This window comes from Trichosurus vulpecula, chromosome 2 (assembly GCF_011100635.1).
Source record: "Trichosurus vulpecula isolate mTriVul1 chromosome 2, mTriVul1.pri, whole genome shotgun sequence".
Taxonomy (NCBI): domain Eukaryota; kingdom Metazoa; phylum Chordata; class Mammalia; order Diprotodontia; family Phalangeridae; genus Trichosurus; species Trichosurus vulpecula.
This window is the reverse complement of record NC_050574.1, coordinates 208,210,156-208,225,454: the sequence shown is the minus strand read 5'-3', so window position 1 is coordinate 208,225,454 and position 15,299 is coordinate 208,210,156. Positions and strand designations below refer to the sequence as shown.

At 37.9% G+C, this 15,299-nt stretch overlaps 1 protein-coding gene across 1 annotated transcript in view; it reads right to left on the bottom strand.

Moving 5' to 3' along the window:
• Positions 1-15,299, bottom strand: part of GALNT5 (polypeptide N-acetylgalactosaminyltransferase 5) — a 71,944-nt gene that overhangs the window by 21,645 nt on the left and 35,000 nt on the right. The window contains exons 3-7 of the mRNA XM_036742978.1: positions 11,898-12,017; positions 9,348-9,483; positions 7,147-7,266; positions 1,349-1,466; positions 222-545 (exon numbers count right to left, since the gene is read on the bottom strand). Of these exons, the coding sequence (XP_036598873.1) occupies positions 222-545; positions 1,349-1,466; positions 7,147-7,266; positions 9,348-9,483; positions 11,898-12,017 (818 nt within the window). The remainder of the gene's footprint in view (positions 1-221; positions 546-1,348; positions 1,467-7,146; positions 7,267-9,347; positions 9,484-11,897; positions 12,018-15,299) is intronic.

Sequence of the window (15,299 nt, the reverse complement as noted above, 5' to 3'; positions counted from 1 at the left end):
CATATTTTTTGCTTTACTAATTCATAAATATTATCTATTAAAGCATGGAATAAGTATCCTTTAAGCCAGAAGGGGGAGAACCTACATGAAAGAAAATCATTGATATATCCTCCAGCTATGAAAAGTATAGTGTTCTCTGGTGTACACTCAATACATTTTAGTAATTAGGACTAGATCATGTTTAAATACTATAATGTGAGCTTATTGTAATTCAAACTTACCACCCCACTGGCTCTCACAATGGGAGCTTCTATGTCTGGGAAGACATTCTCTAGGTACCACTTGAAACTTTTGCACCCCAGTTTTTTCCGGAGTTCTATTTGTTGAGTGAGGTTTCCGACATTCAGACTTTGGTCCAAGAGACGGTAACCGTGGCCATAGAAAAGTTCTTTGTATTCATCTAACCAGACCTCAGCCACCCGAATCAAGTTCCTCTCTATGGTTTTAATCCGATTTTCAGGGAAAGAGTATGGATTGTCTTTCCTGAAGATGTGGCCCACTCGGGAACAGGGTATGATTTCAATTTCTCCTCCACACATCCACACCTGGGATAAGGTGGTGATAAAAATTTATTATTTAGTGGATAAGCATATTGAAAAGTACGTGATTTTAAAACAATGTGTGCTCATAATGTCATCATAAATAGGAAAACAAAATCTCTAATACACACTTATTTATGTTCTGAAAGTATATATGTTTTAATGAATTTTTATCGATTTTATGGATTATAGAAAAAAAGGCCCTGAGAATACAACTATTTAATAAATATTTTTGGTGATGATATACATTTTTAAAAATGAATAGTTGACTAAAATAAAATCTATGGGTTTAATTTTTTGTATATAGATAGCATTGGAACATTATTATGACTGTATTCTTTGGTTTTGTGCTAAGTGGCCATTTCATAGATATACCTAGATACTCAACAGTTCAATAACTTAAAATTCTTGATTGGGGTACAAGTTGGCCAATAATAAACAAAGAAATAAACAAATGAACTTTTTAGCCTGCAGTTAGATGCAGCATTTGGAATGGCATTTTGTATCATGCACAAATCTCAAAACATTTTATGCATATTGGCAAAAATCTGTATTTTATTAATTTTTAAGATGAAGCCACTGAGATATAAGAAATTGAAGGGCTTTCCTAAAGTTGGCTGATGACAGGCAACATTGCTCCCAATACCCAATCTACAAATACTAACCCAGGTCCAGGGCTCCTAATATAGTTTAGAAATGTCTTCTCCAGCAACCATTACCCCTTTCAATAATATCAACAAAATAGAATCAGGTAAAAATCTGCCATAATAGAAAACTGAAAATGAAACTTGGGCCAGGCTTGGCAATACCTTGAATGAAAGCTCCATATTTTCACCACCCCAAACATCAAGGCCAGGATCATATGTTCCAAGTTCAAAAAAATATTTTTTATCAATAGAGAATAATCCACCAGCCATGACTGGACACCTAAAGATGAAAGGACTGGTTTTAGAATTAAATTCTTTGGAATATGAAGAAACCTGCCGTTCTGGCAATAGTCACGCTCAGGATAAAAAACTTGTGACAGGTAAGTAATGAACCCATTTAAGACACTCTCTCCTGGTGGCAGGTGGCTACAATAGGACTCAGATGGTTATGCTATTTCCTCTATGTATGTTGCCTTCAATGTTCCTGAGACATGCTGTGAAGCTGAAGCACTGATTGTGTGAAGATAGGGAACTTCTGACCTTGACTTGGGGGGAGTTCTTAGCAGACACTAACTTGGTTGTTGTAGTTGGAAAATAGTACTGATTTTCAAGTGTGAAAACAGCAATATCAATAATAATGAGTTCAAATCTATCCTGAGGCACTGGCTAGCTGTGTGACCCTGGGCAAGTCACTTAACCTTAGTTTGCTTCAGTTTCTTCAACTACAAAACGAAAATGATAATAGCACTTACCTCATAGAGTTATTGTGAGGATCAGATGAGATAATATTGGTAAAAGATACCTAGCCCAGTTTCTGGCATGTAGTAGACACTTCATAAAGGCTTATTCTCTTCACCCTTCCTTTCCTTAATACCTTTAAAGTTTTTAAAGCACTTTTATTCTCCCATGGCTCTCTTATGTATTTGTTTGTGGAAATGAAGGGGTTTAAGGTGGCAACTCAGAATTAGGTCTAAAAGGGGTTTTTCTTAAGGAGTCCCAATATCAGAGAAATAGAAGGAAATGGTGTAGACTGTGTGATGCCACACTATAGGCTTTAAAACTTTAGCACCATCTGCAAGCCAAGATAGTGGAGTACAAGGAGCAACTCAATTGAACTCTCCCAATATTCCTTTCCAAACAACTTAACTCCTCAAATTTTGGAGTAGAAGAGCCAAGAAATGGTCAGAGACATTTTTCAGCCTAACACAACCTATTGGCAATGGGGGCCAGCCCAGAACACTGCAGGAGTATCGGTGGTGGGCCTTAAGAGTGGCTGCAACACCACCAGCAGCAGCTTTGAGAGCTCTCAGCACAGATACAGTAAGAGGATTGAACAACAGTTCAGAAAGAGATTACAGGGAACTGGGTGCAGCTGCTGCTGACTGGCAGCTCTATTACCTATATGCAATTCTGGGTCAGAATTCCAGGGTAGAGAGGAGGACTTCTAGTTGGTCACAAGAGAGCAGGGGCCCTTGTAGCAATTCTAAGGCAGAAAGGAGCACTAGTGTTTATAGCTCCAGGGGGACAGGGAATGTGACCATAGTTCCAGGTCCAAGAGGACTGCTAGCACTTGCTTGAAGCAGGGCCATTTCGTGGTAAAGGCCAGAGCAATGACTAGGAGAGCAGTGATCACAACTTTTCCAGAATTACACCACTTTGGAAGAGCCAAAAACTTGCAGAACCCCAGAACTAGCTATGAAAAATAGCAGCATAAAAGGCCTGAAGCTTGAGACAGTGCCTCTCCACCCCCAAATGAGCAGAGCTCAACTCTAACATAAAATTCAAAGTCAAGAAATAAGGTAGAAAAATGAACAAATAACAAAAAAAGAACCTGACCATAAAAACTACTACAGTGGCAGGGAAGACCAAGATGTAAATTCAGAAGACAACAATGTGAAAACAGCTACAAGCAAAGCCTCAAAGAAGAGTACTAATTGGACCCAAGCCCAACAAGAATTCCCAAAAGAGTTAAAGAAATGGGTAAATTATAGAGGAAAAACTGGGAAAGGAAATGAGAGTGATTCAAGAAAATTATTAAAAGGGAATTAAGAGCTTGGTAAAAGAGATGCAAAAATATTGAAGAAAATAATATCCTAAAAACCAAAATTGGATAAATGGTTTAAAAAGGAACAAAAATTCACTGAAGAAAAGAACTCCTTAAAAAGCAGAATTGACTCAATGGAAAAAAAGAGGGACAAAAGCTCAATGAAGGAAATAGTTACTTAAAAATTAGAACTGGGCAAGTGAAAGTTGATGACTCCATGAGACATCAAGAAATAATAAAATACAAGTAAAATAATGAAAAAAGAAGAAAATGTGAAATATCTCATAGAAAAAACAACTGACCTGGGAAATAGATCAAGGAAAGATAATTTAAGAATTATTGGACTACCTGAAAGCCATAATAAAAAAGATCTAGACATCATATTTCAAGAAATTATAAAGGAAAACTGTCCTGATACTTTAGATAGAGGGAATAAAGTAGAAATTGAAAGATTTCATTGATCACCTCCTGAAAGAGATCCCAAAACCTGGAAAGACTTATACAAACTGATGCTGAGTGAAATGAGCAGAACTAAGAGGACAATGTAAACAGTAACAGAAACATTATGCAATCACCAATGTTGATAGACTTAGCTCTTCTCAGCAATGCAAAGATCTAAGAGAATTCCAAAACACTCATAATGGAAAATGCTATCCACATCTAGAGAATGAACTATGGAGTCTGAATGCCAATTGAAGCACACTATTCTGTCTCTCTTTTTATTTTTTGTTTTTGTTTCCTCTTTCTCATAGCTCTAATTCTTCCACTAATGTGGAAATATGTTTAAAATGAATGTATTTGTATATCTTATATCAGACTGAATGCCATTTTGGGGAAGGGGGAGAAAATTTAGAACTCAAAATCTTATAGAAGTGAGTGTTGAAAACTAAAAAATAAACAGATAAATAAATAAAGAGAAAGAGATCTTAAAATGAAATTCCCAAGAACATTATAGCCCAACTTCAGAGCTCCTGGATCAAGAAGAAAATATTGCAAGCAGCCAAAGAGAAACAATTCTGGATCACACAAGATTTAGCAGTTTCCATGTTAAAGGAGCAGAGGTCTTGAAATTTGATATTCTGGAGGGCAAAAGGGCTAGGATTATAGCCAAGAATCAACTACCCTTCAGAGGAAAAGTGGATATTTAATGAAATAGAGGATTTTCCAGCATTACTGATGAAAAAGACCAGAGCTGAATAGAAAATGTGGCATTCAGACAGAAGGCTTAAGAGAAGCATAAAAAGGAAACATGAAAGAATAATTATAAAGGACTCAATAAAGTTAAACTGTTTACATTCCTATATGGGAAGATGATACAACTAATTCTAAGAACTTGATCATTATTAGGGAAATCAGAAGGAATCTACATAGTTAGGTGGCACAGTGTCCTGGACTCAGGCAGACCTGAGTTAAAGTCTGGCCTCAGATTTCACTAGATGTGTGACACTGGGCAAATTGCTTAACCCTGTTTGCCTCACTTTCCACATCTATAAAATGGGCTGGAGAAGGACATAGAAAACTACTTTAGTATCTTTTCTACGAAAACACAGCTGAAAATAACGACACCACTATTGTGCTATGAGAAATGATGAGGGGAGTGGTTTCAGAAAACAAATGGCAAAGCCTGTGCGAATTGATGCAAAGTGAAGTAAGAAGAACCAGGAGATCATTGTGCACAGTAACAGCAATGTTGTAAAGATGGTCAACTGTGAAAGACTTGGCTACTCTGATCAATACAGTGATCCAAGACAATACCAAAGGATACAAGATGAAAAAATGCTATCCATCTCCAGAGAGATAAATGAAGTACAAAATGAAGTATAATTTTTTCACTTTTAAATTTTTTTTTTTGCTTTTCTGTGATACGGCTAATATAGAAATATGTTTCGTATGATTTCACATGTATAATTAATTGATGAAAGCTTGCCTTCTCAGTGGCTAAGGGAGAAGTTGGAGGGCAGGAGAGAATCTGGAACTCACAATTTAAAGAGAAAAGGATGTTAAAAATAAATAAACAACAAATTAAAAAAACCAACAGCAACAAACTTCAGCACCTTCTAAATATCTAGCAAGATGTGACCTTGTGGAGAGAATTATACATTAGAACCTCCTCATTTTTCATGGACTGACAGATGACAAATCTCCTTCCAAAAAAATAGAAAATAGTCCTTAAAATTTCCTAGGGAAGTCAACCAAGAAACCGTATTGGCACAAGACCGTCATCACTGACTGAAATAGTCTCTTTCACACCTGGATAGAACATTGATTCATAAAATCTTAAGAACAACATTTTTCAGAATTGTCATCATTCCAAACACACACTTCCCAAACTCTGTGTAAGAAAACACTTTCAAAATACAGGATGTCAGAAAAGACTTAGTGGAGTTTTAAGCAACTGAAATTTAGTGGGGGGAAATGATGAAAATTTAGAACTGCAGTATAAGACACTTCATAATCAAACTCGTTCAAGGAGAGCCAAATCATGTTGGAACCTGTTACCTCTATTTGTCAAAGTGCTTAGTAGAGTATCTGGCACATAGTAGGTCGTGTATAAATGCTTATTTCCTACCAAGGGCTTTCATTGTACTCACAGAAGAGAGGTTCACATTCTAACAATGTTATTCAACTGTCAGCTATGATTTCGATCAACCTGTAAAATAGTGTGTAGCATATTGAAAACAAAAGAGTAATCACAGGATTAGTAAATAGTTCTGCCCGAACTCTATCAAAAAAGATGAGAATGAGTTAATAATAAAAATAGTGATAGTTAGCATTTATAGAGAGCTTTAAGGTTAGTTAATAAAAAAAGTTTACAGGCATCATCTTATTTACTCTTCTGTACAACCCACTGAAGTTGTGTTCTATTATTACACCCATTTAAAATGATGAAACTAAAGCTTAAAGAGTTAAAGTGGTTTGCTCAGGATCACACGGCTAGTAGCAATAGCAGAATATATTTACATAGCTATTTTCAAGTAAAAAAAAGCATTCCGTGAATATTATCAAGTTTTTGAGGTAGGAAGAGCAGGTGTTATTATCCCCCTTTTACAGATGAAGATGCTGAGGCTCAAAATGATTAAAAGACTTGGCCAAGGTCATACCACAAAACAAGTGGCAGAGTTGGGTTTCCACCCACTTCTTCTGACTTCAATTCCAGTATGATTCCCATTACCAAGCAACGATGATGCATTGGCAGCATAATCAATCAATTATACAGGAAAAATCAAGTGGATAAAGAATGCTTATTAGAATTGGTATACATACACACATACATACATATATATGTGCAAGCATGTGTATATGTACATGTATGTGTATATGCATGTGTGTATCAATACATATATACATGTGTATGTGTATATACATGTACACACATTTGCCAGACATTGCATGTAGCCAATGATGGCTGCATCCTGATTTGAATATAATAATAGTAATAGCTAACATTTTTATATGTTATTATTATACTATGTGCCAGACATTTTGCTAATCACTTCACAATTATTTTCTCATTTGATCCTCACGACATCTACCTAGGAGGTAGATGTTATTATTTTCCTCATTCCAGAGATGAGGAAACTGAGGGAAACAGAGCTGGAGTGACTTGATCAGGGTCACACGGCAGAATGTGAACTTAGGTTGTCCCGACTCCAGGCTCAGCGTTCTATCCACTGTGCTACCTAGCTGAAGAAGACAAACAATTAAGAAATGACTTGATGATGGTGATGTTAATAACAACAGTTTCAGATCTGGGGTTGTTTTTATAATAATAATATTGGTTTACATATTTTCTAGAATCAGTAATTAATTTCTAGAAGACTATGGAATGAATTGGGAAACCTTGTTTCTCCTTAATGATCTGTTTCTATGCCTCTGTCCCCATTTTGTTTCCATGATCCTAATTTCCCACTCTTACCTTATTACATCAGTTTCCTTTATCTTATTTTGTTTAATGACCTCAGGAGGAATCTTTTTCCAACTGAAATTCATGGGCCACACAAAGATGCCTCTTTGAAAGCTGTCCACTGTCATGTAGCTAAGAAAAAGAGAAAGCAAGGAAAAGCCTTACCAGATATGTCACATTCCCTTGCATCCCTTTTACTGACTTCCCAGCATAGTTCCCTGAACGTAATAAGTGCAAAAACAATACATGCTGAATGAACGAACCAACTGCCTAAGAACAAGATACTGGACAAGCATCACCACAAATCTTTCAATGACAAATAAATGTATGGATTCTTTGTGCCATAATGATCACATGGTTGTATGACTCAGTTCTCTTCCAGCTTCTTCCCCTCTCCTAGACTGTTTATACTCAATGCTTCCATTTTCTCACCTCTTACTACCCTATGATTTGCATTCTGAATTCCTATGTCATTATTTAACTGAAATAACTCTCTTTAAAGGTACCAGTGATCTTTAAATGGCTAAATCCAATGATGAACTTTTCTCAGACCTCATCCTTCTTGATGTCAATGCTACATTTGACACAGTTGATCACCCTTTCCCCTTCGATTCTCCTTCCTACGTAGGTTTTCATGTCACTAGTCTCCTCCTACCTGTCTGACTATTCCTTTTTGATATGTTTATTGGTCCATTATCCATCTTACACCCCCTAACTGTAGCATCTCCCAAAGCTCTCTCTTTGGATCTCTCTCTCTGTCTCTCTCTGTCTCTATGTCTCTCTCTCTGTCTCTGTATGTCTCTGTCTCTCTGTGTGTCTCTGTCTCTGTCTGTCTCTATCTCTCTCTGTCTCTGTCTCTCTCCCTACCCCCTCCACCTACTCATCTGCTCCCAAGAACTTAATTATAGTTTCTATGTTGATGACTAATAGACTTAGTCTCTTCCCTGAACTTCAGTAACCACATAACCAACGAACTACTTATTAGACATTTTAAAGTAGATGTACTAGAGACATTTCATACTCAATATATCCAAATGGAATGCATGACCTTTCCTCCCAAACTTCTCTTTCTATTGAACTTCCCTACTTCTGCTGAGGGTACCACATTGCTATAGTCTTCTAGGCTGGTAACTTTAGCATTAACCTTGGTTCCTCACTCTACCTCACCCCACATATCTAACCAGTTTCCAAATCTCACTATTTCTACCTCCACAACATATCTCACATCTGACCCTTTTCTCTTTATTCATATGGATACTGCCTTAGGTCAGGTTGTCATTGCCTCTTGTCCAATTAATCTCTGCCTCAACTTTCTCCCCCACTTCAATCCTATCTCCATATGACTTCCAAAGTAATTTTCCTTAGTTGTAGATTTGACCACATAATTACCCTGTTCAATAAACTCCAGTGGCTCCTTATTGCCTCAAGGATAATATATAAATATTTATGTTCGGCTTTAAATTCCTTTACAATGTCTTTGCACACCTTCATCTTATAGAATCTATTCCTTCCTTCACCCAAATTCTAGGGCATTCTCTCTTTAACTTGTACTTAATTATTTTGAATTTATTTCATATTTATTCTGCAAGTGTTAATTCCATATGTACAAGATAAATACATACATATGTGTAGGTGTGCACATGTGTGTATGCACATATTGTCTTCCCCCATAGAATGGAAGCTCTTTGAGAGCAGAGATGATTTTATTTTTGTCTTTGTAGTCTAGTACCTAGCACAGTGCCTGGTATGTAGTAGACACTTAATAAATGCTTGCATTTATTGTAAATGCAATTATTTATAAAGGACTGCAAGTGCCTGAAATTATTTTCCCTTTTCAATCTATGATCAGTGCTCAGCATGAATGGGATCTTATAGGCCCTAAGATCCAAATGGCTTAAAGAGAGACTACTAGAAAATCCATCTATTAATGAAGGTTAGAATCTGTCAAGACCTGGATACAGATTAAGGGGTTTACAGGATTCAGGTTGGGAGCAGGGGTGGTACAGAGATAAGTTGGATCAGTAAATAATTTGTGAATTTGTCTCTCCTCCAAGATATACCCTTAGTCCAGATTGCTGGCAGGAATTTCTTATTTAACAAGATGGAGACTGCTTATTAGATGTGAGATTTTAATATAAGGGGGCTAAATAGTATACTTGGTCACGGGTGGTCTGTGCATAATGGAAATATTTAGTGCAATGTAATGACATTACCTTAAATCCTTGTCATTGATTATTTCAATAACTGGACAGGCAACTTTCTTTCTGTTCAAATAAACTCTTTCTAGAAGAGGTTCCAACCAGCCAACATTACATTCCACATGAGAATCTAGGAATGTCAACACATCACCTGGTGGGCAAAGCAAAAGTGTACAGTTTAGGCCCAGGCCTCCCTCCTCAGTATTAGGTCATTAGCTTCTCACACTGTGCCCACCTCCCTTTTCAAGCTATTTTAGAACCAACCCCCTGCTCTTGCTATTCCATCATTTGGTAGCCATACCTCCACCCTAGCCTTACCATCTTGTCCTGACTCTCTACAACTGTCCTCCTTAGTAAAATGTAATAATTTTTCCAGTAGAACATTAAATACCCTACCCTGGGACAATTCTCTATCCTGGGTTAAAGCCCAAGTCACCTGTTCTAGTTCTAGTTCTGCACCCAGCCACCCAAAAATTACTTCATATTTGCTTGCAAATATATTTTGTATTGATTTTTCTCTACATTTTGTTTTCTTCCATTAGAATGTAAGCACTTTGATGACAGAGACTGTTCAATTCTTGTCTTTGTGTGGGTAACACTCAGGATATCACATACCATATGTTTAATAAATGCTTGTCAAATGAATGAACAGCTTCCTAAATGGACTTCCCACTTTTAGTCTCTACATTCTTCAATCCATCTTCCACAATGCTGCCAAAAGAATCTCCTTAAAGCTCAAGTCTGATCACCTTATTTTCTGCTCAAGAAGTGTCAGTGACTATTGCTTCTAGGATGAAATACAAACTCTTTGGCTTGGAATTGGAAGCCCTTCATAGTCTGGCTACAGTCCCCCTTTCTAAACTGATTTCACCGAAGTCCCCTTCAAAAACTCTGCATTCCAGCCAAACCAGGTCTTCCTTAAACTTGACATCCTGCCCAGGTTTTCTTGTGTGCCTGGAAAGCACTTTCTTCACTATGTCTCAGAATCCTTTGTTTCTTTCAAGAATTAACTCAAGAACCACATCCTATTGGAAACCTTTCCTGATTCCTTAGTAGTTAGGCTCCCCCCTTCTCCAATCTTTATATTTACCTACCAATTATCAAATGTTTATTAAATTAACAAGTAACAAATGTTTATGAAACACTACATACCATGTACTATGCTGGCTGTATGGGATATAAATTCCAAGAATGAAACAACCCCTAATTTTAGGGAGTTGATAATCTAATCGGGGTGATGGCAAGTGTATGTATAAGTATATGGAGAATACACAGAAAGAGAAAGTGATAAAGAAGTTGAACACCAGGTAATTAGGGAGGGAAAGCACTAAAACATTTGGAGAATTCAGAAAAGGAAGGGTTCATGTAGGAGATGGTGTTTGTATTGTATTTTGAAGGAAGAGAGGGATTCTATGAGGCAGAGGAGAGCATTTCTGGCATGGGAGATGGTGATTGCCAAGGTAGTGAGACAGGAATGCTGTTTCGTATGTGAGAAAAGGCTGAATTAGCTGACAGATTATGAAAGGTGCAGTGCTGTACAACACAGCTGAAAAGATAGGCTGGGGAAAGATTTGGCAACTGGTTAGATGTGTGGGGTGAGTAAGAATGAGAAGTTGAGGAAAATGCTGTTTGTGAATGTGGGAGACTAGAACAGTGGTGGTACCAAGAGTAATAGGGAGGTTTGGAAGAGAGATGAGTTTGGGAGTTCTGTTTTGTACAACCAAGAGTGAGATGTGTCTCTGGGATGTCCAATTTGAAACTTTTTGTTTTAAATTTTATTTATTTGTTCAATTTGAAATTTTGAATAGAAATTTGGTGATACCTGATCAAAACTCTAGAAAGAAACTGAGACTAGATATATAGGTCTATAAATAATCGTGGATAGGCAATAATTAAACCCATGACAGTTGATGAGGATATTATGAGAATGAACTGAGAGAAAAGAGAATAGGGGTCAGGATAGAGCCTTGGAGAATGCTCACAATTAAGGGTCATGGATGGTGGCATAGCAAAGGAGCCTGAAGAGGAACAGTAGGAAAGGTAGGAGGACAGTCATTAAGAATGCTGTTATAATAAAACATGGAGGAAAGAGTATCCAAGAGGAGAGAGCATCAACAATATCCGATGAGGCAGAGGGGTCAAGAAGGACAGGAGTAAGAAATGACCACATGCATATCTGGGACTTTTTTTGCCAATGAAGTCAGTGTTTCTGGCTCTCTTGTAGCTTCTTCCATATAATGGGGCCACCAATAAGAGTCTTAGGTCACAGTTGTACTTGTGTCATAGATTGCGTACACATAATTCTAGATGAAGAATTGCTCCTGTAATTGTGGGGAGAGAGCAGGGAAGAAGAATGGATCAATCCACAGAGTAAACTCATGAGAAAACTATTTGAGAGGAAAATAAATTATGTGACTATGAAGTCTTCAAAGTCTCACGGCAAGGAACATAATTTGTCTAAAACAGAGACATCAGAAGGAAGAGGTGTTCTGATACCAGAATCTCTACACTTGACTTGTGGCAAATCCTGTCCAATTGTGAGAATGAGAATCAATAGCCTCTCACCTGTTGCAATCTGTGCCCCTGCCAGTCTGGCTCTTATTAAGCCATGCCTCTCTTTGAGATGAAGTACCCGGACTTTGGGAAACTGTGACATGTACTTATCCAATTGGTCTTTCAGGTATTCTAAATCAAAGAGGGAGAAAAAGGAGAAAATATTTATTTCAGCCTGACCTTGGAGCTGGGACAAGCCTAAGAAATCCTGTGACATTTATTGGAATAGCGGTATTTTCTTTTCTTTTCCAAGGTTTTGGTTGTAGATGTTATTTCCTTAGATAGACTTTATCAAGAATTTACCAGGGGTGGGGAACCTGCTGCCTCAAGGCCACATGGGGCCCTCTAAGTCCTCATGTCTGGCCCTTTGACTGAATCTAAACTTCACAGAACAAATCCTCTTAATAGGAGGATATGTTCTGTAAAACTTGGACTCAGGCTAAAGGCCGCACCCAAGGACCTATAGGGCCACATGTGGCCTCAAGGCTGCAGGTTCCCCACCTCTGATATCTAAATTATTAGATGCTCAGTTTCCTCTCTTTAAAATCCCCTGTGTCAGGTTCAGCAAACAAGTTGAGGTTCATAGGTTCAGGAATTTAGAGCTGGAAAGGACCTTTGAACTCATCTAGTACCACCTAATTCATTTTTATTTTTGAGGAATCTGAGTTCCAGAGAAGTAAAGTAACTTTGAGAGTCTCACAAGAAGTAAGTGGTACAGCTGAGATTCAAGCCCCAGACCCTTGATTTGAGATCTAACAGTTTTTCATTGTAATTGAATTCCTCAGGTTCAACTTTTCCAGAAGTTGCTGAGGAATTTTCATTAGTGAGATTCTCTTCCCTGTGGTGATGATGATGGAGGCCAGCCCATAGTCAACTGCCAAGGATACAGGATGTTAGGAAATATCCCTCCTGTAGTGTACTCAATTATCCCTTGCAGACTTATTCATTCCTCTTGATCTTGAAAGCTTTTCAAAGTGAATGATTCTGTGAAAGAGAAGCAAGGGAAGACACAAGAGAAAGAAGAAGAGGCAAAGGAGGTGGAAATAGAGGACAGATAGGGAGATGAGATGAAATAGGAGAGAGTAGAGAGAGAGGAGGAAGAGAAAAAGAAGAAGGAAGAGGAAATAGAAGAAGAGGAAGAGGAGGAAAAAGAGAAGAAAGATGGGAAAAGGAGGAGAAAAAGGGATAGGATGAGTAAAAAGAGGAGGAAATCCAGGGGGAGAAGAAGAAAAAGGAGGAAGAGAAAGAGACAAAGGAGAAAAAAGAGAAAAAGAAGAAAGACTAAGAGGAGGAAGACTAAGCTGTTAGACCCTTTTATGAGCCTTTATCATCAAAAAGGGAGTGTATCTTTTCCTGTTGGAAAAGTTTCTGGTTTTGCTCAAGTTCTCTTTTTGAGGCATTTAGTCAGTTCACTGTGGTCATTTTCCCTAACTAGAATATACCATGTGCTCCATGTGCCATAAGTTTTGTTGGGAGCTTGGCTGTGATAACTCTGCAGGTGACATGGCTGTTGAAGAAGCCATACTGGGTCTTTCTTCATTGGTCCTTTGCAGTTAATTTGAGCATTAATAATAGTCAAAATGATTTAGTCACTCAAAGTTGTTCTGAACACCATATTGCTGTTGCTGTATACAATGTTTTTGTGTTTCTGCTCATTTTGCTCTTCATTATTTTGTGCAAGTCTATCCATATTTTTTTAAGATAATCGAACTCCTCATTTCCTTTAACACAGTAGTATTCCATTACAATCATATACCACAACTTGTTCAGCCATTGCCCAACTGAAAGGCATCCCTGTAATTTCCAGTGAAATGCTTGTTTTATTTTTTAAGTTCAGAGTAAAATAAATAAAATTTTAAAAAAGAAGAAGAAGCCATGGTGTGTAAACAGACCTCAGTGGGATGCTGGCAAATGTTTAACAACTGCACCCCCCCCCCAAAAAAAAACCACAACAACTGTAAGCAGGACACATTTTAAAGTTTCATTTGCATTATTAACATTTTCTCTATCACTTTCTTAAGTCTAGGTGTCCAACAAAATAATAAATCAAACCCTGATTTGCCAATTTCTCACTGACCTAGATAATTTAGCAATTGGCTCTTCCAATAGGTTGTGGTTCCAGCACATATCTGCAGTGTCACTTATCACTGTGGTTAGAGAAGTATGTCAATATGGAAGAAAAAAGGGATCTACTTTGGGCTCTGCATTTCCATCTGGGTTCAACATCAGGTTTTTATTTGTTGAAATTTGGAGTTGTTGGCCAGTGCTATGGAGATAATAAGAAAGTGATAGTAGCTGTAGCACAAAGATTCATAGCATCGGGGAAACCCAAACTCGACAGGCACATATAAATCTGTATCATGTGATACTTGAAAATTGAGGGGAGGAGGTGTCAATCATTTCATATCTGTAAAGGACTCTCTTCATCTGCAACTCTGTCATATTTTGTAGTTTTAGAGTTGCTCAGGGCACTGGGAAGCTAAATAGCTTGTCCGTGGTCACAGAGTTAGGATGTGTCAGAGGCAGGACCTCTCAGGTCTTTCTGACTCCAAAGCAGACCTTCTATCTCCTTATCCATACAGTGTGTAAATGAGGAGTTTAAGTAGTTATAACATTTTTTGAAACACATATTAAATCACTTGTTAGTATTCTAGATACAAGAAAGGGAAGGGAATGGACAAATCAGGAAGATTTTAGCCTCTTGGCCCATTGAAATGGGAGATTTGGTCACTTAAGGAGGACAGTGTATCCTGGAGTCACAGAAGGAACAGGAGGGGCCCTGCCTCTGACTTCCTGAGATCTGAACTCTTCCTTTAGTTTCCACCAGCAGGAAGTGCCCTGTCCAGTCAATGCTCAATGGCAAGAAGATTCTCTTCTCTGGTTGTTTTACACCAGTACGGATGCTTGTACACAGCAATCTGTTGCTAAAGTTGTGTAGAACATTTCATTTTCTCTGGTGTTTTCCCAAGTGATGGAATGCAAATAGGCTCGTGTGCCAATATCATGGAAGGATTGTAGAACAATAGATTTAGAGTTGGAAAGGGACATTGCAGGATATCAAGGCCAAACACCTAATTTTACAAATGAGGAACTTACGACTCAGGGAAATTAGGTGACTTGCCCAAGGTCAGAGTGTATGTGGTACACAGGTCCTCTGAATCTAAATCCAATGCTTTTCCACTCTACCATGACATCAAGGTAGGTTGATTTAGAAAAGAGATACCATACCCCAAAGTGGCAAAGGAGGCTCATTGAATGGAAAGCTGGCAATGGACACACACTGGATCCATGGTCACTTATTTTTAGCTGACCTTTTGAAGCCCATAGACTCACACACCATATTGTCACTAAAGCCAAGTGAAGCACAGCTTTGGCCATGTTCCAGTTTTTATTTTGGCTTGATTAAAAATTAAT